We start from the raw sequence: 24478 nt of genomic DNA, 5'->3' as shown, positions 1-24478 counted from the left end.
CTATGAAATATATATTTTCATAATTAATACAATTTTAGTTCCTAAGGGGTTTACAAATATTCATAAATAAATTTAATGATGATAGTAAAAGAGAAATAAATAGAAAAAATTTAAAAATTAAATAAAAAAAAAGAACCTTTAATTTATTATTAGTTTCATATTGGTTAATGCATAGTCTTAAAAATGAAATGTAACATATTTTAAATAATTGACAATTTCAATATTTCAACTTCAAAAATTACTGATGCTTCTTTTAAGGTAGGCTTTATTAAATATCGGTTAATTTCTTTCTGGCATGAACAGCATTTTTGTATATTTCTAAAGTAAAATATGATGAAAATGCTGCTTATAAGGGCACAAACCAAAAACTACTGTGTAGAATTAATTGAACTTTTTCACACACAAACCTTGCCATATCAGCTCTCAAAACATGTAATGACATTGTGGCTTAAGCGTGAAGTTGGGTTCGAAAAAAATACAATGAAATCCTCTTCGGAAAATGACATTACATCACGAACAACCCGGTAATATGGCTTAAATTTTTTCTCAATTAGTGAAATTTTCATTAATAGCAAAAGTAATTTTAGATAATAATTTGGGTTTTTCACCACCTGTCTTCTTTTTTTAAAGAAAAATAAACACTCAGTAATACAATTACAAGAGCTACTTTATTAAAAATAATTTCACAACATGTATTAGAAAAGATTTGTTAAATAAAAGATGTTACAAATAATTTAAATTATAAGTTGCTAGAAGTCTTTTTTTTTCATTAAAAAAAATATATTAACTTGAACTCAGGATTCTAATGCTAAGAAAATAAATAACAATTTATATTTTAGTCAAACATAACTGGTTGCAAATAAAGTAATATAATCTAGTAATCAAGGTAAATTAAAACCAATATGAACATGAATGCAAACATTTAGATCCCTGTTATTTAAAAAACTATTTTATCACATATACTTCAAAAATATTGCGTGTCACTAGTATCAACAATACTGTATTTAGTCAGATGACATTTCTGAGAAAAACTCTCATTCCATTATACTACTACAACTCACCAGTATGAACACGACTGTGTATAGTGAGAGAACTTTTTCGTGAAATTTTTTTATTACATATACTACAAAAATAAGGCTTCTCACCAGTATGGACACGACAGTTTTCTCAAAATACCTTTTAGTGAAAAACTTTTATTAAATATACAACAAGAATAAGGTTTCTCCCCAATATGAACATGGCAATGTTTATTCTGAAACACTCTTTCTGAAAAACTCACATATACAAGAAGATCTCACTTCTTCTCACCAATATGAACAAGGCTGTGTTTTATCAGACATTTTAGCGAAAAATTCTAATGACATATACCATCGTCCCCACTTAATCACATAATCCGCTTATGTGAATAAAATTAAATGGAACCAAATCATTTTATATGAAACTAATGTTACATTTCCCTGCTTAAATGGTTATTTGTTGTTTCTAGCTCTCACTTAATTGCATAAAGAAGAGGAACTGTAATGAAAATTTTTTAATACATATATTTTTAAGAAGGATTTCACCAGCTAGAATGGAATTTCCGTTTTTCTGTTAAGAAGATACATTTGGTAATCACTTCAATGGCACTTCCTATTCATTTGCTGCTCTAAACAGGTGTTAATGGTTAAGGCATTAATCAAATGTTACCAGCAGTTGTACATTAGAGTAAACGGAGAGGGTTTTGATACTATTCCCTTGCACAGCCGGAAGGTATAGAGTGATTTATTTATTTTATGGTAAAAACTTCTAGTTCCCTTGCGTTATTTGTTTTAATAAGATGTAGTTTAAAAAAACCTGCTTTCACACTATACAGGGTTCCCTTTAAAGTAGAATAATCATTGCTTACTTCAGTGAATAACTCTCGAGTTAGTTCAATAATGAGCATGACATTTCGAATGCAATGGAGGGGACTATAATGTACTGTACAACTTGAGAAAAAAAGCAGAAGAATGTTCAAATAAGCGTGTATCAAAACAGTCTTTCATTACAGATTTTTTAAAAATAAAATTAGATAATATTATGGTACGTATATAATATTTTCCATTAGCATTAATTTATTTTATTATTACTTTAAATGAGATTTGTATTTAATAATACCAATATTGATAGTTTTAATTATAATTATTCAATCAAAACATTATACTTTATATTAAAAACCATACTATATATTAAATACCATAATCGAATAACCTGCTTAATGGAATAGAGTTGGCTGGAACCAATGGTATTCCTTTAAGTGGGGTTGACTGAACTAAAAGAATACGGCTTCTCACCAGCATGAATATGACTGTGTCTATCCAGATAACTTCTTAATGAAAAACTTTTATTACATATACAACAAGAATAAGGTTTCTCGCCAGTATGAACACGATTGTGAGTAGTGAGATGACTTTTTCGTGAAAATTTTTTATTACATATACTACAAGAATAAGGCTTCTCACCATTATGAACAAGAATGTGTTGATTTAGATTCTGACTTTGAGAAAAACTCTTATTACATATACTACAAGAATAAGGCTTCTCACCAGTATGAACACGACTGTGAGTAGCAAGATGACTTTTTAGAGAAAATTTTTTGTTACATATACTACAAGAATAAGGCTTGTCACCAGTATGAATAAGACTGTGTTTATTCAGATGCTCACTTCGAGAAAAACTCTTATAACATGTACTACAGGAATAAGGCTTCTCACCAGTATGAACATGACTGTGTTTTTTCAGATTACCTTTTAGTGAAAAACTTTTATTACATATAGTACAAGAATAAGGCTTTTCACCAGTATGAACAAGACTGTGTTTAGTCAGTCTTATACTTTCTGAAAAACTCTTATTACATATATTACAAGAATAAGGTTTTTCACCAGTATGAACAAGACTGTGTTTATTCAGTATACTTCTTTCAGAAAAACTCTTATTACATATACTACAAGAATAAGGTTTTTCACCACTATGAACAAGACTGTGTATAGTTAGTGTACCTCTTGTTGAAAAACTCTTATTACATATTCTGCAAGAATAAGATTTTTCACCACTATGAACAAGACTGTGTTTAATCAGTGTACTTCTTCTTGAAAAACTCTTATTACAAATACCACAAGAATGAGATTTTTCACCAGTATGAACACGGCTGTGTATAGTCAGTGTATCTCTTCTTGAAAAACTCCTATTACATATACTACAAGAATAAAGTTTTTCACCAGTATGAACGCGACTATGTTTTGTCAGATTACCTTTTAGTGAAAAACTTTTATTACATATACTACAAGAATAAAGTTTTTCACCAGTATGAGCGCGACTGTGTTTAGTCATATTACTTTTTTCTGAAACTACATATACTACAAGAATACGGCTTCTCCCCAGTATAAACAAAACTGCCTTTATTCAGAAGCTCACTTTGAGAAAAACTCTTATAACATATACTACAAGAAAATGGCTTCTCACCAGTATGAACACAACTATGTTTTGTCAGATTACTTTCTTGTGAAAAACTCTTATTTTATATAACTACAAGAATAAGATTTTTCACCAGTAAGAATTTTAGTGTTTAGACGGTCTTTTTCCTAAAAAACTCTTGTTAGAATAACAATAAGGTTTACTTACAGGATGATACTTATTCTGAATAAAATTAGGCCCTTCATAACATGATACAAAAAAGAACAGTCTGTATCAAGTCACTTACTTAGACCAAATTTTTAACTAAGTAATATATAATAGTGTAGAAACCGTACAGCAGGCATATAATTTATTAATAAATGCATATGTGAAAAAAATAATTTAAATTATATTGAGATGTAAATATTTTCCATTTTTCACAAAAAACTTTCATAATATAATAATTGTGAAACATACCGAACTAGATTATTTCACTTAACGTTTTTTTATCAGAAAAACACCGCAGAAATTATGTAAAACTTCGTGTATTAGATTCAATACACTATGAATGAATGCAGTTTAAGACAGTGTAAAATTAATGTTATTTGTTATTGGGAAGACATATTATAAAAATGAACATGAGCAAACAATGATATTATTTGTTTTGAACATGAAATTATCAAATTTAATTTCAATAGTAATTTTTCACACAGACACTACAGAAATATAGTTCATTATAAATGTGATAGTGTTCATTATAAATGTGATAGTGTTCATTATAAATGTGATAAATATGAAAGGGTCAAGAAAGTTTAATTCTATTAAATTGCCTTAACAGAATACAGAAAATATTTTCTCAGTATGAACAGGAAAATCACAACTAAACATCAAATCATGTGTTCTATAAAAGTGACAGACATCTTAATTATCTGCAACTGTTTAATATTGTACTGCATAAATTATTTTCATATTATGAACTCAAAACAATTAAATGAAACTACTTCTTTTTGCACACTTTTTCTCTCTGCAAAGTAAAATGTTTCACAATAAAGTATAATTATGAACTACACCTGGAAACTTATGAACACACAAACTATAAACATTAAATTTCCATACGCGTAAATATTTTCCTGTCAGAACATCATTGCAACTATGACACTCATGGCACAGATAGTATTTGCTGTTTGTATCAGAACATAGAATGTTACTGCCAACGTAGAATGAAATCGCCTTTATAATGTTTCCTTTTGCCAGAAAGAGATGACACACACTTAATGAATAGTGTATTGATTATATAAATCGTACAGAAAACACTACCTTTTTTTAAAAATATAAAAAAAATGCACACAAAATATGAATTTTATTTACTGTCAGCAAGAAGATATTTTATCATTCACATCTATTTTTCTTTCTGCACAAAGCAGATAATATATGAATTAGATCTGCAGGGAAATAACCTTTTAAAGCGCTTTCTATATTGTTTCCATTACTACGATGGCAATTCACTTTACATTTGTAAGATTATGGATACCCAGGCTTATAAATTTAAGCATAGAATTTTCTCTCGGCATTGAATTTTTCAACAAATAATGATTGATTGATTGATTGAAGAAGGGAGTGACAAGCTCTATGCTTTAGCTTATAGCTCTCTATTTCCGATAATATAGTTAAGGGGTGAGGTTGCAGCTGGAAGTTGCAGCAAAAAGTCAGAAGCGGTTGTGGATAGGAAAAACTTGTGGAGGAATTTGAATTTGTTCTGAGGATTATGTTGTAGTTCATTTACGTCTCACTAGAACTGCAGAATGGGTTATTGGCAACGGTCTGGGGATGATCCGAAGACATACCATCACAATTTTGATCCTCTGCAAAGGGGATGGCTCTCCTTGTGTGGTAGCCCGACGACTTGCACGCGAAGTCGAGCACTTTACGGTAGAACAATTTAACGAGGACCAACTCCGCACACTCTCGGTCCCTAAGCAGACTGATCCAAGTGGTCACCCACCTGCACACTGACCACAGCCAGTGATCCTTGACTTCGGAGATCTGGTGGGAACCGTGTCTTAACAATCAGTCCACTGCGGGACTTCCGAGGATTAAAAGATAAGTTTACGATATCGGTATATGCTGGATTCAGAAATGATAAAGATTGGTAAAGTTCTTTCCGAGCGTCCTGGAAAGAGGGACATTCCAGGGGGAAGTGATCGTTTGTGTCGATCTGCAGTACGGCAGTTGTGGTTTTGTATCAATGAACAATTGTGTAAGATAGCATTTGTTGGAAGAGATTTAGTTCTGAGATTTCGGGAGCTGATTGGTGGACTGTAATCTTGAGATCCATCAAGTATTTGTAACCTTTCCATACACAGAGTTCTTTATTGAGCAGTTCATTAAGGAAGGCTTGACTGAGTTGGAGGTGATGAAAGAAGGCTTATGATGCTTTGGTTTAGTGCTTGTTTTGCAAGCTGGTCTGCGTGTTTGTTTTCCTTTATTCCTAAATCAGCTTGAACCCAAATAAAGGAGAGAGATCACTGTCTGACTAGTTCAAGCGGTCCAAAGATAGGAACTTTTAATATTAATTTTTCTTTTTGCGTAGTTCGCCATATCTCTAGAAATTTTTAAGCAAACTGAAAAAATTTTGAACTCAATTATAAAGATTGTTTTTCTAAGGATAAATTCCATGCAAAAAGTAACTTTCTGTAAAGATTTACTATTTAATTTAATAATGGTTAAAGAATGCAATTTGCAATGGCAAAATACAAAATTTAAGCAAAATTGGTTGAATAGTTTTTGTGAAATTGAATTTTTAAAAAAAAATCATATTTTTAAAGTCCAATTTTTTAGGAACTATTAAGACCGATTTTGCTCATATTTTTGTTTTATTTTGAGTAAAATTTCATAAATGTTGAATATCTAACACTTCAAAATTTTTTCGACTGTTATATAAAATAATAAATATTAACTAAAAGTTACTTTTTGCATTAAATAATCTTTCAATAAACGAATTTTATAATCGGGTGCAAAAATTTTTAAATTTGCTTAAGAAGTTCTCCAGATATAGCGAAATACACACAAACACACAAAAGAAAAAATTAACATAAAGGGTCCAAAGTCGAATCGCTCTCTTGACCAAACTATTGGGACTATATTTCCCAGATTGTGGCTATCACCTATTTTGGATGTAAGAAATCTGAAATAGCCCCTCCCCACCTAAAAAAAGGTACCTATGTTTATTCAGAGAAAGTACGTATTCGTGTCTGATTTCGTAACTTAAAATATCATCTGCATTAATTAATTAACATACTTGAGGGCCCCCATTTGAGCCATTAAGATTGACTCTGAGATTGTGAAGATCCGATCAGATCCAAAGATATTCAGGGTGGTCCGTTTCTTCAATTTTGCGCACTGTGCAACACCTGCTCCTTATCTTCCCTCCATTGCTTGATTAAACAGGGGAACTTCGTTGCACTTATACAAAAACTTGCCTAATTGGGGTGTGTGAGGAGTTTAAATTCGAAATTAGTTTAGCACCTGAAGCTATAGATACCCTTATACATGAGTATAAGCTTATCAGTATGTTCAAATTTATCTTGTGCATCTCATATATCTATTTTTGCACACTAAGTTAACCTGTCCCTCTTACAGTATAAATAAACTTTAAGAAGAGTAGTTTTTTTTAAAAAATAAATTCTTAATTATCCTTTTAACTTGATTCAAAGAACTTTATTTTCAAATGAATATAAATTGAACAAAAAAGCTGGAACTTAATTTAGTAAAAATATTCTTCCACATTATAATTGATTCCTCCAAGCTGGGCTGCTATCAGGGCTTCTGCCTTTTACAAGTAATAAACACACCTTAGACCACTTTATTTTTTAGATGTTAAATTGAAAATAACTATGAAAAAAAAAAACAACATGAAAATAAATATAAAAATAAAAGAAGAATAAATAAAAAAAAATTAGAAAAACAAAATGCAGTTTTGTTTCTTTTCCATAATATACTGGTTTTTAGAAATTTTTAACTTTTCTATACTCCTGTGCTACAGATAAGGAACGTTCTGTCGATCAACCATAATCTATATTAATTTTTAAAAAATGGTCATCATGATCTCTCTTCGAAATCGCTCGCTAGATAAAACTTTTTGTTTGTGTAAGAATTCATATTTTTTTAACCCACGCTAAGTGAACATTCATTCTCTATTAAGTTGCATAAGTATAATTATTACAATCTGTTACCAAGGGCGCCTGCAACGGGGTGCAAGAGGATGCACTTGCACCCCCCTGGCTTTTTTTAAAAAAAAAACAATACAGAAAAACAATTTTGTTATAAAAATTTTTTTATTAAAAATATTTTTATTCAAAAACAAATAATTAAGTAATTATTGATACACAACAGTTAAAAAATTGTTTAATCAAACAAGAATTGTAATCGTCTTGTTTGCTGTCCAAATCTGTTTATAAATTTTTCAATGAATTCTGAATCATCTTTAATTCTTTTTTATGCACACCGAGCATGCACAAACTTGGCAGATATCTAAGCTATATTTTTAAATTTCATTTAATAAAATATAAATAATATTATATTTTCTATTAGTTATTTAGTTTAACAAAGGTGTATAACACAAACTGACTACTCACAACTGTAAAACTTCATCAACACAATAAATATCAATTTTAAGCGTGCACAAACACGTTAGTATACGAAACTACTGTTTGTAGTTATTAGTGTTTCAATGCCAGCGCCAACAATACAGTTTATCGTGGTAAAATTTGCAAGCACTATATAGAAATTCGTACTTTTTTTTAAATATGTTAACAATGAAGTAATATATCTTAAAAAATATTAACAGATGGAAGAATATGTAATAACAAAACAAAATGTAATAACAGAATATTTAAAAAAATTTTTTTTTTTTTTGGGGGGGGGGGTAGTTTGTTAGAGGGTTGCACCCCCTTTTATATTATTCTGCCGGCACCCTTGTCTGTTACAGAAACTATTTAATTACTAGAAAATATGATGTTAATGTTTTAAAACTCTCAGTTCATTCCAAATTAAACACTTTAAAATATAAATCAAAATTATAATTTTCAAACTATTTCTTTAATGTTGGTTGGCTGGTTCTAATGCCACACGGGCTAAAGCCTGCTTGGTGAAACCGAACAAATTTAAGGCAGAGTGTGCGATTCTTGTTTTTCAGTGGCTCCATCTATGGCCAAGAATTCGACTTCGCCACACCTGTCTATCAGGCGGGCCCATTCTTGGCCAACAGAATTAAAGAGAAAAAGAATGTATATCATTGTTTGCCAAGGATACGACGCAAGTGTTTCACTTGAATAGCTATTTAAGACGAGAGGCGTATCTTCCCGAACTTAAGACCGTCGTAGCTGGCGAGTGGCGTGTCTTAAGATTGTTGCAGTTGAATTCCAGCCTTAAGACCTTCGCATATGTCGAGTGGCGTGTCTTAAGACTGTTTCAGTTGAACCCCAGCCTAAACAACATAATCCTCGGAACAAACTCAAATCCCTCTACAAATTCTTACAAGCAGCAAATCGCTTCCGACTTTATGCTACGAACTCCAGCTATCAATCAAGCCTCAACCCTAAATTATATTAAAGGAAATACAGAGCTAAAATTAAATTTGATAATTTCATGTTCAAAACAAATATCATTGTTTGTTCATATTCATTATTATAATATATCCTCCTAGTAACAAATATCATTTAATTTACAATGTCTTCAACTGCATTCATTTATAGTGTATCGAATTAAATTAAATCCAGCACGGGATTGCATTATTTCCGCACTCTTTTTGTGATAAAATAGTTAATAATTTAGTTTATTATGTTCAACAATTATTATATTATGAAAATAGTTTGTGAAAAATAGAAAATATTTGCATATCAATATAATTTAAAATTAATGTTTTGATATATGCATCTATTAATAAATCATATGCCTGCTGTACGGTGACAACACTATTCTATTTTACTTAGTTAAAAATTTAATCTAAGTAAGTAACTTGATACGGAATGCTCTTTTTTGTATCATGTTATTAAGGGCCTAATTTTATTCAGAATAAGTATCATCCTGTAAGTAAACCTTATTCTTGTTATTCTAACAAGAGTTTTTCAGGAAAAAGTCTGTCTAAGCACTAAAATTCATACTGGGGAAAAACCTTATTCTTGTAGTATATGTAATAAAAGTTTTTCACTGAAAAGTAATCTGAAAAAACACAGTCTTGTTCATACTGGTGAGAAGCCTTATTCTTGTAGCATATGTAACAAAAAAATTTCACGCAAAAGTAATCTCACTACACACAGTCGTGTTCATACTGGTGAGAAGCCATATTCTTGTAGTATATGCAATAAAAGTTTTTCTCAAAGTAAGCATCTAAATCAACACAGTCTTGTTCATACTGGTGAGAAGCCTTATTCTTGTATTATATGTAATAAAAGTTTTTCACTAAAACGTAGTCTGATAAAACACTGTAGTGTTCATACTGGTGAGAAGCCATATTCTTGTAGTATATGTAATAAAAGTTTTTCTCAAAGTCAGCATCTAAATCAACACAGTCTTGTTCATACTGGTGGGAAACATTATTCTTGTAGTATATGTAATAAAAAATTTTCACTAAAATGTTCTCTCACTATACACAGTCGTGTTCATACTGGTGAGAAGCCTTATTCTTGTACGATATGTAATAAGAGTTTTTCTCAAAGTCAGCATCTAAATCAACATAGTCTTGTTCATACTGGTGTGAAGCCTTATTCTTGTAGCATATGTAATAAGAGTTTTTCTCAAAGTCAGCACCTAAATCAACACAGTCTTGTTCATACTGGTGGGAAACCTTATTCTCGTAGTATATGTAATAAGAGTTTTTCAGAAAGTAAAAGACTGACTAAACACAGTCTTGTTCATACTGGTGAGAAGCCTGATTCTTGTATTACATGTTATAAGAGCTTTTCACGAAAATTTAGTCTGACAAAACAGAATTGTGCTCATATTGGTGAGAAACCTTATTCTTGTAGTATATGTAACAAGAGTTTTTCATTAAGAGGTAGTTTGACTTAACTTACCCAAGTAGCACAATTCACAAAAACGATATCGTAAAAACTTAGCTTTGAACATTGTACAATATCGTAGCGAAATATTGTACTATATAAAAATGGACCCCTTTTATAACGTATATTCAATATTGCAAAACAATATTGTTCGATATTGTAGGAACGTTGGGTAACGTCGATCGACATCTCTCTGCATTTACAAACGTTGTACTATGTCAACCGACATCGTCAACACGATATTCAAAAAACGAATGCTGTGGAATGCAGACAATCGCCAAAATTACGTTATTTGAGAAAATAAAAATTAGTTTTTGAAAATATTCATGCCTGCTTGTAAGCTGGAAAAACCTAACAAAACCGTTCTAGCTTGTTTAAAATTAAATTATTTGTTATTCCCAAAACTTGTAGAATTTTTTAATTATAAATATTTAATAAGTTTGGGTAGGCAGGTATATTTTACTATTATTCCAGAAAATAAGCTAGAAAGTAAATAGTTTTGTTAAGATATTTCTTCCCTTTTTCAGGGTACAAGCAGCCATTTATACTGTGAAATAATTTTAATATTTTAAGTGATTTGTGCAATAATTTTTACAGCATCTATATTTTACTATGTAGATTAAAATCACAATATGTTTAATTTAAAACGATAAACTTTTTTGCTGTGACGTTTTATTGTTATATAATCTGTATTTTACTAAAATAATATGTATGGGAAAACAAAATTCCTTATCTTCACAGCATCAGGTTCGATTTTAAGAAAACTGATTAAAAAGAAAAAAGAGCAATATTTACACTGATAGTTATAATAAAATAACAGGAGTCACTTCCTCAGATTTCTGACAAAAGGGTAAGCATGGTACAATAAGCTGCGATCTAATTTACTTATAGCCTTTATCCATTAAAGTGTTGCCAAAATATCTAATAGGGCTTGAACAGTTATCAAATGTGTAAATGAAATATAATCTTTATTAAATAGTAAATAATAATATACTAATTTTTATAATTTATTGCATTCTTTAATACAATCAATTGTTTCTAAAATAAAACTGTCAGTTGAGGCAAACTTAGTCTTCCTGCCTTCCCGGTCATTGGCGGTGGCAAGAACTTCACCAAATTTTTCAGCTTTTTCTAGTCAGCTAGTTTCTTTAAACAGTCTGAAGGAAGCAGCTAGTTTCTTTGAACAGTTTGAAGGTAGCAGCTGAAAAAAAAAATAAGACATGAACTGTGGTTAATTTTAATACTTTTAAATTAAAAGACAAATAGTTATATTGAAAAATTACATGAACTAAAGTAGACATGAGCACAACGCAAGTACCACTAACAGCCCTAAGTTGACAATTCTTTTGTATAGAATCAGAGCAGTTTTTATGTTTCCAGGAGCACCGTGCCTATTTTTATATGGGGGCCCTTTACGAGTAAGTTAATAACATATGGAAAATATTATGTTTTATAATATAATAGACAGAAAAAAGTTTTTCTTCGAAAAATTTTTTAAAAATTATTTGGTCACCGTTCGATGAGGTGATCTGGGTTCCAATCCCAGTATCGACTGGGATTGGAACCCGGCTAGTCAATACAAATTCCACATCTAACATGAGGTTACCACAGTGCTGATTTAGATATAGTGAAGTATTTTGTAAAGGTACTGCTAAGTGGTAATAAATTTTTAATCTTATATCAAAATAGATAAGTTAAGCTAAAAAGTTTTTTAAAAAATCTATGTACTCATTGAAATTTTTTTTCACAATTCTCTTTATAGAAAATCTGATTATGCCAAAGATACTATAAACATATTATGAGAAAAAATTACCAGTTAATAACTCTGCTGCTTCAAATAGACTTTGAAAGGGAAGAATGACACTATATCAGGAAAAAAACATCTGAATTCATCAGCCCCCTTTTCTTTCCTTCTATTTTTGACATATTAAGGTAATTTCTTTCTAATATAACCCATCTTTCTACTATAGCTTTAGAAATAAACATTTTCCACTAATAAAATATAATGTAGATTTTAATTCCATGCTTTTTTAATCAAAAGGTAGAATTTTAATTAACATTATTTGCATTTATTTTTAAATTCATGTTTATTAATTACTCTCTACAGCTATGCAAGTCTATATTAAGACAGCATTAAATGTGTACTTTAATTTGTACATTTAATGCCATCAATCAATCTCAAGAATCAAACAATTTTTTAAAAATGCAATTTCAAATGTGTTGGAATTTAACATACACCAAGAAAGAAAGCAATTTCAATAACTAAAATTAATTAATGTAGCAATTTATTTAAAATAAGTTTTAAAACTAGAAAAAAAATATAATAAAAGCATCAATAATTTAAAAACACTGTTTTTTAACTTTCAAAATCAATGATTTTTTTTAAAAAAAAAAAATCATTTGATTTAAATCATGTAATAAATCAAGCTGATTTAAATCAACAAACCCTGATAACTAGAAGAAGATGCCATGGTTGAGAAAAGATGCCATGAAAAACATTACAAAACCTTAAGAGCGGCTAACTTTCGAACTTTGAAACATACAATGCTGTAAAAGTATTAGAGTTCAGAATACAAACTAAGCAAAATAAAACAGGAAGGACCAGGGTAGTTAATTGATCTGATTCAATAACTGATCCATTTTAGTGCAAGATAATGACTCACGAAAAAGTAAAGTCTTATTACAAATTTTAAAATTCTAAGTCTATAAAATTACCTAAGATGGCGTTTGTAACAGCTGAGAGGCTTTCAAAACACTGTTTCCTCATCGCCAATTCCAAGATGGTGTTGAAGTAAAAGAACATAAATAGCCTTTACAGATGGTTTCAAAATAACATATCTGAAAGAAAAAAAAGATATATATATATATATATATATATATAATGTTTTAATAACCATTACAAAATGTACCTCATATTTTATCATCAATTAAGACCACACAAGTAAAACGGGCATAGGATTGCTGAAGAAAGGAATTATCTACATTTTTCATTTTTATAATATATTATTTCTTATTTCAGTCACTTTATTCTCTAAAAGAGTTCTTGCATTAGTTCTTTACTTTGTATATGAGAAGCTTCCAAAGCAATGGCCTGTGCATAAATATATTAAACATTGCAATATCAGATTGTATGTTAACGAATCCAATTATCAAGAATTCTATGTATAAATAGTGTGCAGAGACATACCCAAACCATTAAAACACTTATCATGTGATAAGTGTTTTATTGACTGTGCAGTCATATTTGACTTAAGAATCACATAAGTTAAAATATGTTGCAAAGTTGGGACAGATTCAGCTATGGATTGCTTTTCATTTTGATATGTACATGGTATCTGCGACATTTTAGATTTTCAAATCCCTGACTTTCCATCAATAATTCCAAGAAGTTGTCATGATTTACCGAAGTTACTATTTTATCCGACAAAAACACTACAATAAATTCAAAAAAGCATTATAATAACATTAATTGAAATGATAGGTATAACCAAAGCTGTTATACTCTGAATCCTTGAAGCAGAATTTTTTCGAGCTATTTGCGACAAAACTCTCTAGCACTAATATCTTTCTGCAAGATACTTTTCACAAAAATAAACAGTTATGTTACTAATTTAAAATAACAAAAGCACTGTGTTTAAAACAAAAAACTATGTATAACTTTTTTTTAAATTGAGCGTATAATTTTTATTATAACATTACATGCAACATTTTCGCATTTTGTTGAGAGGAAATTATTTTTTTCGCCTTTTGTCATCACAGTAAAAAAAAATTGCAAATTATTAAATCCGCAGTATTACTCGGCGAAAAATAAAGATTGACAACAAATTCACACGAATTGGTCACCTCAAATGAGTGTTTCGTTTCTTGATTAGGCTGTTGTACAAAAATATCGTATAATAAATATCAGATTTAAAAACTATGGAGAAATCAATAGCAATAACTGATAAAATTCGACAGAATTATTGACCTAAAAAGTAAATACCCAAATACAAGATTCGAATTTTTCAGGTTGCTTATCGGGATATTTAAAATCCACTTGAAAATCAACATCAATAACTGACGAAAATACAACAGAAAAAAACCCATCAATTTATGCTACTATTGGCGTATATTGAACACGCCAAAAAGTTATAATTCAAATGCATGATTCAAATATAACTGGTAAATTTCTGTCAAAAAATAAATAAAAGTAAATTTTATTTTTTTTTCAAAAGAAAAATCTTTCTGCAAGAACTTTGTAATGTTCAGCGACAATGTTGCTGTGTCTCTGCAAATCTGCTACGGGGCTCTAAATCTTCTCATTTATTGATATTAAACTTAAAAAATTGAGTAAAGAAAGAGTTAAAGCATTTAAATAGCTGAATAAAAATACAAAAGTAAATAACTTTTATATAGCTCTTTAAGGCTGCTTTTTTTCTTCTTAAAAGTAAGTGTAACATAAAAAGCCTAAACAAGAATTTTAAATTGATTAAAATAAAAAAACAATTAAACAAATAAAATAATTAATGAGATTCTGAAATCACTGAAGTTTAAAAGATTATTTGCTCTAGAAAGGATGTTCTTTCCTTAAGTATTTTAAAGAACACAATTGAAACATTTTATATTTTAATAAAATACGATTAAGATTGGATATTTTGTTACAAATTCAGATATTCAGAACGCTATGAAATTCGGGGGATTCTATTTTTAAAGTTAAGATTTTTCAGTAACCTAAATCCGCAATTTTTAAAAAAATAATAGTAAAGATCATGACAAATTTTGTTCAATATAGAAATCCATGACTTTCTAGGTGTGCTGATACCCTATATGTACCCTAATAAATACATATATGTACCCAAAGAATAGTATCAGGAGAGATATCCTATTCTTTGGCAAGAGCAAATGGGAGGAACGTTGAACGTCATCTTTCAGACATTTTTTTAGTCCGAGAAAAGCAGACAAATTGTTATAGTGCACAGAACTAATAAAAGTAAACAAGATCTTTGGGAATATCAGAATTGAATAATGTGATATAATTTAATAGTTAACAAACTTCAGTCTATGTAAGTTAAAACCCCTCCTGAAATTATGAATTATTTGATTAATGAGCTACTCAGTTCGGTAAGTAAGATGTAGACATATAAAATTTTCATGATTCAATTATTTTTTTTTTGTAATTTAAACATTATATATTAATTAGATACAGTGAGCATAATATTAAATAATAATTAAACACATAAACACACACACTGCAAACTTGTACGGTTGAGAAAAAAACTTCTTACTAGCAGCAACATTAGATATCTTATTAAATCTTCAGTGTACATATTAAATCAATCTAGTAGACATACTAAATCTTCAATTTAAAATTTCGAAGAAAAAAAACATTTCAATCTACCATGACAAATTTATAATTAAAAAATATGCAAATATGATCCATTTGTTAGCTCACTTTGCTCTTAAATTTTTAATTAGTTCAAGTACTAAAAAATATTTTTCATCAAACGTACAATTTGGCAGGTGTGAAAAATATAAACATAAGCATGTCAGAAGGCTTAACATCTCCAAACATACTATAAAATTACGCCACTGTTTGTGAATATGAGAATTGAATAACGTGATATAATTAAATAGTTAAGCAGCCTGGACAAGAAAAAGGTGGAAATCAATGTAATTCTTGCAATATATAATTTAATTATATATATTAAAAACAGCACATACCTGCCAAGATCAGAGAATTCGTTCACTTCAACAAGGTGCATTAATGCCCCTTCATCTTCAACTGGTTTGAGTTTTCGGGCTCGCTAAATCGAAATAATTTTCATTCCATTTACATTATGAGCTAAGGTATAAATCTTATGAGACGAATTTAGATTTAAATATAAGTAGACAAAAGATAAATAGATCGCAGGTGTAGCGGTAAATGATAAACAGCATTTTAACGGGTTATGGTTACGGTTCCGAGTGGTATAGATCGTAGATTTCAGTATTTAGAGAAAAAATCGATGTCGTGACAAAAACACGATTGCAATATTGATATCAAATATTGTCCAGGGTTGTTCGGATGTCTCTAAATTTATATTTCAAACTTATTTTTTGGAATTATAACAATTTGACGTAATTTTTTGTCTTTTAAATGATTAATTTTGATTTAAGGACACAATAAAGTTTTAAATGATAAGTTTTACAAACATATTTTTAATGTGAAATCGACGGGAATCGTACAATATCGTACACACAATTTCGATTTTCGCCAATATTGACAATGTCGGTCGATGTAAACTAAAGCTGTTACAATATCCCTGTGCTACTTGGGTAGTCATCTTCATAGTGGAGAGAAACCTTACTCATGTACAAGGGCGCGTGCAAGAGGGTGTGCTTGCACCCCCCTGGCTTTTTTTTTCTAAGCAATTAAAGAGATACAGAAAAACAATTTTGTTGTAAAAAATTTTCTATTCAAAAACAAATAATTAAGTAATCATTGATTAAAAATTGTTTAATCAAACAAAAATTGTAATTGTCTTGTTTGCTGTCCAAATCTGTTTATAACATTTTATTAATGAATCCTGAGTCATCTTTGGTACTTTTCTTATGCACACTGAGCATGCACAAACTTGGCAGATATCTAAGCTATATTTTTAAATTTCATTTAATAAAATATAAATAATATTATATTTCCTATTAGTTATTTAGTTTATAACATATAACACAAACTTACCCAAGTAGCACATAACATTAGATAATATCAGAAAATCCGCAAAATCTAACGTTATATTACACAACTTGTAATATTAGAAAGATATAAAAGGTCGCTGTTTGCTCAGCCTTATATAATATTAGATTCTATGCAAACTAATATTATCTAGCGTTCGCCATAATATTATTTTGCATTAGTTTTGATGCTATATAATATTAGATTTTGTATTTTCTGATATTATTTTGCTTTGCTTTTTATTTTTTTGGAGTAAGCAAGAGGAAGATAGTAGAATAATTCGGCGATATAATTTTACTTAATTTTCTGTATTGTTGTGAAGCACTAAAACATAGAACAATAGTTTTATGTCATTCCATGCATTATTTACTTATCAATACAGAAATACTAAATAAAGTTATATTAGCAAATTCTGCTACCTTCCATTTTTCTCCTCTTTACTCCAAAGTATATCTTATGTTCAGTTGATTTTTTTTAATATTTCAAACTTAATTAGGAAATATTTTGTTGCAACTTTTATTGATATTTTTTTTTCATTTCTTCATACAATGGGTATTAAAGCAAATTTTATATCATTAATAATTTTCAAGTCCCAATTTAAAATGTACTCTTAATTTTTTTTTTTTTTTTTTTAAAAAAAAGAGCCTATTTTATCAAAAGCTCAATTGAATTTGTTAGTTTGCAATATATTTTAAAATTTGTAATTTAAGACATTTGTAATTTTACAATTATCAATCATCATTTATATTCTGAAATTGTAAATTAAGAAAACCACACTACATAATTGCTAAGTTAAATTTACATTTAAATTGAGTTGAAAATTTACCTGAATTTTTTTTTTTCTACTAGTATATAACTAAGTTATTCATTTCCAAAAATATTAAAATAAAATTATAACTCAAATTTTTAAATTGTTATTTTTTGTAATAACTGACACAATAAAGAAAATTGAAAATTATTCAAATTACTTACTTGCATAAATTATTTCACTTCTATCATTGAAATTAAACAGAGAAATACTTACGTAACTTTATCCTTTTACAATCTGAAATTTTACTTACGAAACACAAGAAACAAAACCTAAGGGCACCTGTAGAAATATTATCAGGGAGTGGAAACAAAAAGAAATTTTATGAATTTTAATTAAAAAAACTTGCAATTATTTTTTGTAATGTAAAAATAATTTTACTTTGGGACATCAGAAATTTTTAACGATTCAATAATTAGTTAAAGGTACTATGTTCTTTTATTTACTTGAAGTTTAGATAACATTTATATGTCAAGACCAAAAAAAAAAATTAGTAAATATTGTATTTTATCAGAATTAAATTTTCACAAACATTTAATTGCATACAAGAATGAGACGAAAAAACATAACATACTTTTTTACTATAAGTTGCTTTTGTATTGATCCAAATTTGACTGCCATCAGTTACTTTTTCAAAACCCTGCTATCACAAAATTTTTCTTTAAAATCAACTAATTCCTTGCTTGTATTTCGCTGATAAGAGTTTATGCTTCATGAACATAGTAAAAACAAACATAACATTATAGGCAAATGTCTTGAATGAGACTTTAAGAAAAAAAAAAAAGAAGATGCAATTCTACATGTTTTCACAAAGAATATACAAGACCTTAAAGATGAAAGTTTGAGCAATATTCTTTTAGGAATTTTAATCATGATATAAATGTTATTCAGTCAAAAGAACTTTTCACGATTATGATTATTTTACAATAATATGATTTTAAACATGATAAAAATAAAAAAGCATAAATTCTTGTCTCAAATTTCAAATAAATAATTATGTGAAAATTTCCAAAATTAAAATAATAAACTCAATGTTGATGATGAAAATCCTCAAGAGTTTCAGTTACACTTTAAAATCAGCATTAAAAAAAATTGCTTCCGATATCATACCGAAAGATTAAAAAAAAAAAAAATTTTAAATATTCAACTGTTACAGTAATTAAGAAAAAATAAATCCATAATAAATATAACTATTTCACAGCATAATACTTTTATTTAAAAACAAAACACACTGTAATATAAATTTCATCCAATTGTAAATGTAATACATTACCTTTATTGTTCAAAATTAAAGTCGACAACTTTGTGGTAAAACAAAAGTTAAAAATACTTAATTGTTATTAATAAAATCATTTTCTTTTCATAACTTTAAACTGTTTGATACAGTTTGAGTTCTAATTATTAGTCTATATTTGCTTGAAAATATATTTCCAAGTGGTCGTTAAATGCTTTTATGAAAAATTCAGCAACAGTTTTTGTATGCACCACAAAAAAACAGGGATGAACTTCACAAGTTTCCCTCTTTCTCCAAACTTCAACATGACAGCATCTTTCTTCAACATGATGACTTAAATGGTAGATTTAAAGTGGTCCTTGCTGAATAATCACTGTTAAAATCATTCGTAGTAAGGATCGAACTTAATATTCCATCAGAGTGTGCCATTTCCATTTGTAGTGTCTTGATAGTAGATTTCCTTGAAGATGAAAAGCTATACTGAAATTTAAAAAGAAAATACATCAGATTTTGCAATGGAAAAAAAAATTATAACTATTAAACATTGAATATTTATTTGATACTTTAATTATTTAATTTGAAAATGTTTTTCAGAAATTGTAATATCCTTTACAATGAAATTAAATGGTTTAATTGCGGTATCGATACCAGCGTAAAAAAAATTTCTTTAGTGTCACACAAAAAATAACAGTGTGAGAAGGAGATCAACAAAAAGAATTTAGCTCATAAGCACTCCCAAGCAAACTATCATATATTTAAAAAATAAAAAAAAATCAAATTGCAAAACCTTTCAACTTCTTTTATTAGAACAGAAAATAACTACTCGCTATGTGGCAAATCAACAAAAAGAGTGCCGAAAAATATTAAATAAACAAATGCTTATTTTAAAAATCGTATAAGTACATAAATGTAAAAAGATACTATGAGAATTCAAAATCATCAATTTATGGTTGAAAAACACGGGTAGAATGAGAATTCTTTAACAATTCACATATTTCAAAGTTGTAATATATATATTATTTATATTTTGCCCTCCCCATTAATATGTTTACATAACGTTCTTTAAAAGTCAATATGCATAATATTTATATTTTATTGTTTAGTTAAATTTTTAATCTCAGATCTCATAAGCACTAATAGAAATTTATTTAAAAACTTCATTAAACAATAATTATTTATTAGACTAATTATTATTGTAATAATTATTTAATAAATATTTATAACTAAAAGAAACATTACAGAATAGGACAAACTCGAAAGGTATAACTCCGGGCAAACAAATACATATTTTTTAAAAAAAAATTGCAAGTTTAAAATCTATTTGGCGATTGCAGTTGGCGGGACAGATCACGATACTGAAATATCCCCAAGAAATTTAAATAAAAATGTTTAATTCTTTTTTTTACAATATTTTAGACATGAAATTTTAATACAGTAACAATATTGTTTGTATTGAATGTTAAACATTCTAGAATTTAATGGTTTAAACTGTGCTAAAAGTAGCAGATCATTAATTTTCTAATTGTTTTAACTTGGCTAATTTGTTTACAGACAACTATTTTTATCTTTTTCATTGTTGCAGAAAAACTTTGTCAGGGTTAAATTACTTAGCAAACATTGTTTTACAAGCATATTTTGAACCAATTACATTACTTATTATTAAAGCCCGGAATTTCAGGCAATAAAAAATGCAAAAATAGGCAGGCAAAAAGGCATTTAAAAAGCTTGAAATAGGCACTTAAAAAAGGCACTTAAAATTGGAGCAAAATGGTAGTTGGTAATGCCTAAAAGCCCATATAGGTATCCAAGGTATAAAAAAAGTTGCTAGAAGTATCTGGTATACCTACATATCGGACAAAGACATATGACAAAGACATATGACTCGGACAAAGACATATTTCTTTTTTCCATGTGTTCAATAGCTCCAGGGAGCTTCCCAAAATAAGTTGAAATAAAAGTCAGTTAATTTTTTATTTTAGAACTGCTAGGCAGATTTTTACTTTTTCTTATGGATATTGCCTCTTCATCCGAAAAGCTGGTAAGGAGTCGAGTAACTTCCTCAAAATTTGTGCAGTAGTATGAGACTGCTGAAATCCATGTTCCCCATCTCGTAAGGATCGGTTTAGGAGGTAATTGAATGTCTGGTGCAATTTCTTTGAACTCTTGAAGGGGCTTTCACAAATACTTTTTTCACACTAGAAACAAGCAAATCTACCTCAGGATAGAGACCTCTTACTTCCTCTGCTATCCTGCGCAATGCATGAGCAAGGCACGATAGATGGATCATATTAGGAAATAAAACTTTTAAGGCATTTCCAGCTTTTTTCGTGTAGGAGGCTGCATCTGTAAGAAATAATAGCACTCTTTCATGCTCAGTACCATTTGGCCAAAGTAAAGCCAGTGCATTAGTGAACAACTGTGCAATTGTAGTACTGTTAGTCTTTTGCGACTGTTCAGATGTCAACAAAAAGATTTTATGTTTTTCAAATGGGCCCATAACACCAACAATAACATTCGCAATATATCGTCCAGTTACATCTGTCGTTTCATCTATAGATAGCCATATGTTTTTCGTTCCGATTTCATTTTGAATAGTTTTAAGAACTTCGGTGTACCAGTCATCTAAATAAGTTTTCCTTAAAGTTGATTCACAGGGCACACTTTGATTCGTATATTTTTTCAAAAAAGCTCGTATGCTTTTATTTTCAAGTTTCCACAGCGGAATGCCGGCATCTACAAATGATCTGCATAAATCCATTGCAAATTCCGATTTGCGAGAAGATAATTGAAAACAGGTGGGAATCAGAGTCGGTGTTTTCCCATCTTTTTTATCTTTTGCTGTTTTATACTTAGATGTCTCCAAGTGCTGAGATATAAAATACTTCTTTTCAAAATTTACTGACTTCTCGCATGCCTTACAAAACAGAATGCTCCCATCAGTAGAAAACACATCCGACCCAAACTCTTTCACAAAACTGTCCAGTTTTTTGCTTGTACAGGCTTTTACTTTAGGCATTTTTGAAATAACTAGTACTAGAAAACTTTTTCGTGCTCCTGCTACAATGTGCTCAACCAGCTTGGTGAATTCGTTTTGTAGATAAGAGAGCATACGAGTTATTCGATGGTGTATGCTATATGGGGCTATATGGGCCGTAAGTAAGAATAAATTCTATTGACTGTAAGTAAAAATAACTCCTATCTTTTCACTCCCTTTCTCTCTCTCTCCTTGCAAAGCGCATCGGGCGAAGGTGACGCCACGAAGAGACGGAGAGAAAATATTAATAAGACAAAAGGAATAAAGTCCTATTCTCCATAAATGCATTACAATACGTCGGATGACAGTCAACCATTTCTGTACTTCAAAATTTCTTCATTTTGCGTTTATGCTCGGTCAAAAGCACAAAAAGCTTTGCAGAAAATTTTTAAATTAGACAGAAATAGGCATTTATGAACAAAAGGAAAGAAAAAGGCATTTTCAGAAGAAAACGTTTAAAAAAGGCAGAAAAGGGCATTTATGGCATTTTGCCTGAACTTCCGGGCTCTACTTATTATTTATATTTAAAAAAGTGGTGAAAAGTGTTAAATAAACAATTGCTTATTTTCTTCCATTGTATAATTTAAAATCTGATTAATGTAAAGGAACATCAATGTAAAAAGATACTATGAGAATTTAAAATCATCAATTCATGGTTGAAAAATCATATAGAAGGAGAATTCTCTAACAATTCACATAATTCAAAGTTGTAAATATATAAAATATAGTTCGCCCCTTCCCCCAAATATTTTGACATAGCATTCTTTAAAAGTCAGTATACCCAACATTTACAACATACCCAACATTTGTCAAATATTTTTTTCTTATAGTTTAACTAAATTTTTACAGCATTAGATTGTTTCTAACAGGAATTTATTTAAAAAATATAATTTAATCAAAGCTCTACATTCACCATAATCACCATTTTGAATAGACCATATTATTGTTCATTTTTTAATCATTTACAAATTAATATAAATAATGATACATCAAAAACATACAGATTAGCCTATATTCAAATAAAAATCAGTCTATATTTAAAGAAAAATGCTTAATTGATTGTTGTACAATATTTTAATCATAAAATTTTAATATGCTAGTAATATTGTTTGTATTAAACATTCTACAATATAATGGTTTTAACTGCGCTAAAAGTAGCAGATTATATATAGATATATATTTCTTACTTAACACGGCTAATTTATTTACAGACCATTACTTTTGCCTTTTTCATTTTTGCAGAAAAACAGTGCTTATTACTTACAGCTAGACAATACGTTTCAACAAAGAAGTCAACAACTACGAATGAACAATAATAATCACAATATAAAATATTTACTGACCTTATTGAATACATGATCAATAAATTAATTCTTAAATGTTTTAATTTAGCGGTAAAGTTTATTAAGTAGGTACACTGAATGTTTCTACAACATCTACAATCTCAAACATATCGTGCTTTAAATTACTTTTCTACCTGATTTTTAACTCAAGGAAAAAACATTACCTACATAACTACGATACTAATTTATCATGTAACCATCATTGACATTTATAAAGTTTGCAAAAAACTACTAAATTATAAATACCTTAAATAGCAGAAACGAAAGCTCATGAGCGGAAACAAGATCGCCATCTTGTCGTCTTGTAAACAAGCAGAAGGAGCAGCAGACAACTCAACAGAAACAGTTGAAAAAGTTTTTCGAGTTTAATCGTTCGCAAACTACCACTCATATTATCTGCCATAAAATAGCATTGGCTGAAAATGATATTTTAGGAAATATTTAATTTATCGTTTTCTTTCATAAATAAATGTTTATTTATTAATAATATGGGATAACCTTTCGCAAAAATGTCGCGCTGGACCAAAAGTAATGAAATAGATGATAATTTTGAAAGTCCGAATGTTAGATCGAATACTTTTTAATTTTATATAATATTAGCTCTAATATTAGAAGATGGGATTCAATAGTATTGCGTTTTCTAGCACGGCAGTATTATATTGCATCTTTCTAATATTAGATCATATCTTTTTGCTACCTGGGTAGTGACTTTTCACAACTGTAAAACTTCATCAACACAATAAATACCAATGTTAAGAGTGCACAAACACGTTAGTATACGAAACTACTGTTTGTAGTTATTTGTGTTTCAAAGTCAGTAGCTATGCCAGCATCATCAGGACAGTTTCTCGTGGCAAAATTTCCAAGTAGAAGAAATTCTTACTTTTTTTTAAATATAT

The 24478-nt window shown here is 29.0% G+C and overlaps 1 protein-coding gene and 2 long non-coding RNA genes across 3 annotated transcripts; all 3 read right to left on the bottom strand.

Annotated features, from left to right (window-relative positions):
* Positions 1-649: 649 nt before the first annotated feature.
* Positions 650-5036, bottom strand: LOC147804321 (uncharacterized). Its single transcript, XM_087152313.1, has one exon. It carries the CDS (start codon positions 3346-3348, stop codon positions 2272-2274), a length of 1077 nt encoding a protein of 358 aa, XP_087008439.1. The 5' UTR covers positions 3349-5036; the 3' UTR covers positions 650-2271.
* Positions 5037-11460: 6424 nt separating this feature from the next.
* On the bottom strand, positions 11461-16337 carry LOC147804320 (uncharacterized). Its single transcript, XR_015429406.1, has 3 exons — positions 16170-16337; positions 13185-13307; positions 11461-11670 (listed from the first exon to the last, which is right to left on the bottom strand). It is a non-coding gene; the product is annotated as an uncharacterized LOC147804320 (long non-coding RNA).
* Positions 16338-19161: 2824 nt separating this feature from the next.
* Positions 19162-23998, bottom strand: LOC139427028 (uncharacterized). Its single transcript, XR_015429405.1, has 2 exons — positions 23826-23998; positions 19162-19682 (listed from the first exon to the last, which is right to left on the bottom strand). It is a non-coding gene; the product is annotated as an uncharacterized LOC139427028 (long non-coding RNA).
* Between the last annotated feature and the right edge of the window lie 480 nt (positions 23999-24478).

Source organism: Parasteatoda tepidariorum, chromosome 9, assembly GCF_982258835.1.
Source record: "Parasteatoda tepidariorum strain Cologne lab strain chromosome 9, Ptep-v5.0, whole genome shotgun sequence".
Lineage (NCBI taxonomy): Eukaryota > Metazoa > Arthropoda > Arachnida > Araneae > Theridiidae > Parasteatoda > Parasteatoda tepidariorum.
Note: the sequence above shows the minus strand (reverse complement) of the source record. Positions and strands in the feature narration are given on the sequence as shown.

Coding starts and splice junctions, on each gene's coding strand:
- LOC147804321 (XM_087152313.1), bottom strand. CDS start 3,348: ATGACTAAACACAGTCGCGCTCATACTGGTGAAAAACTTTATTCTTGT.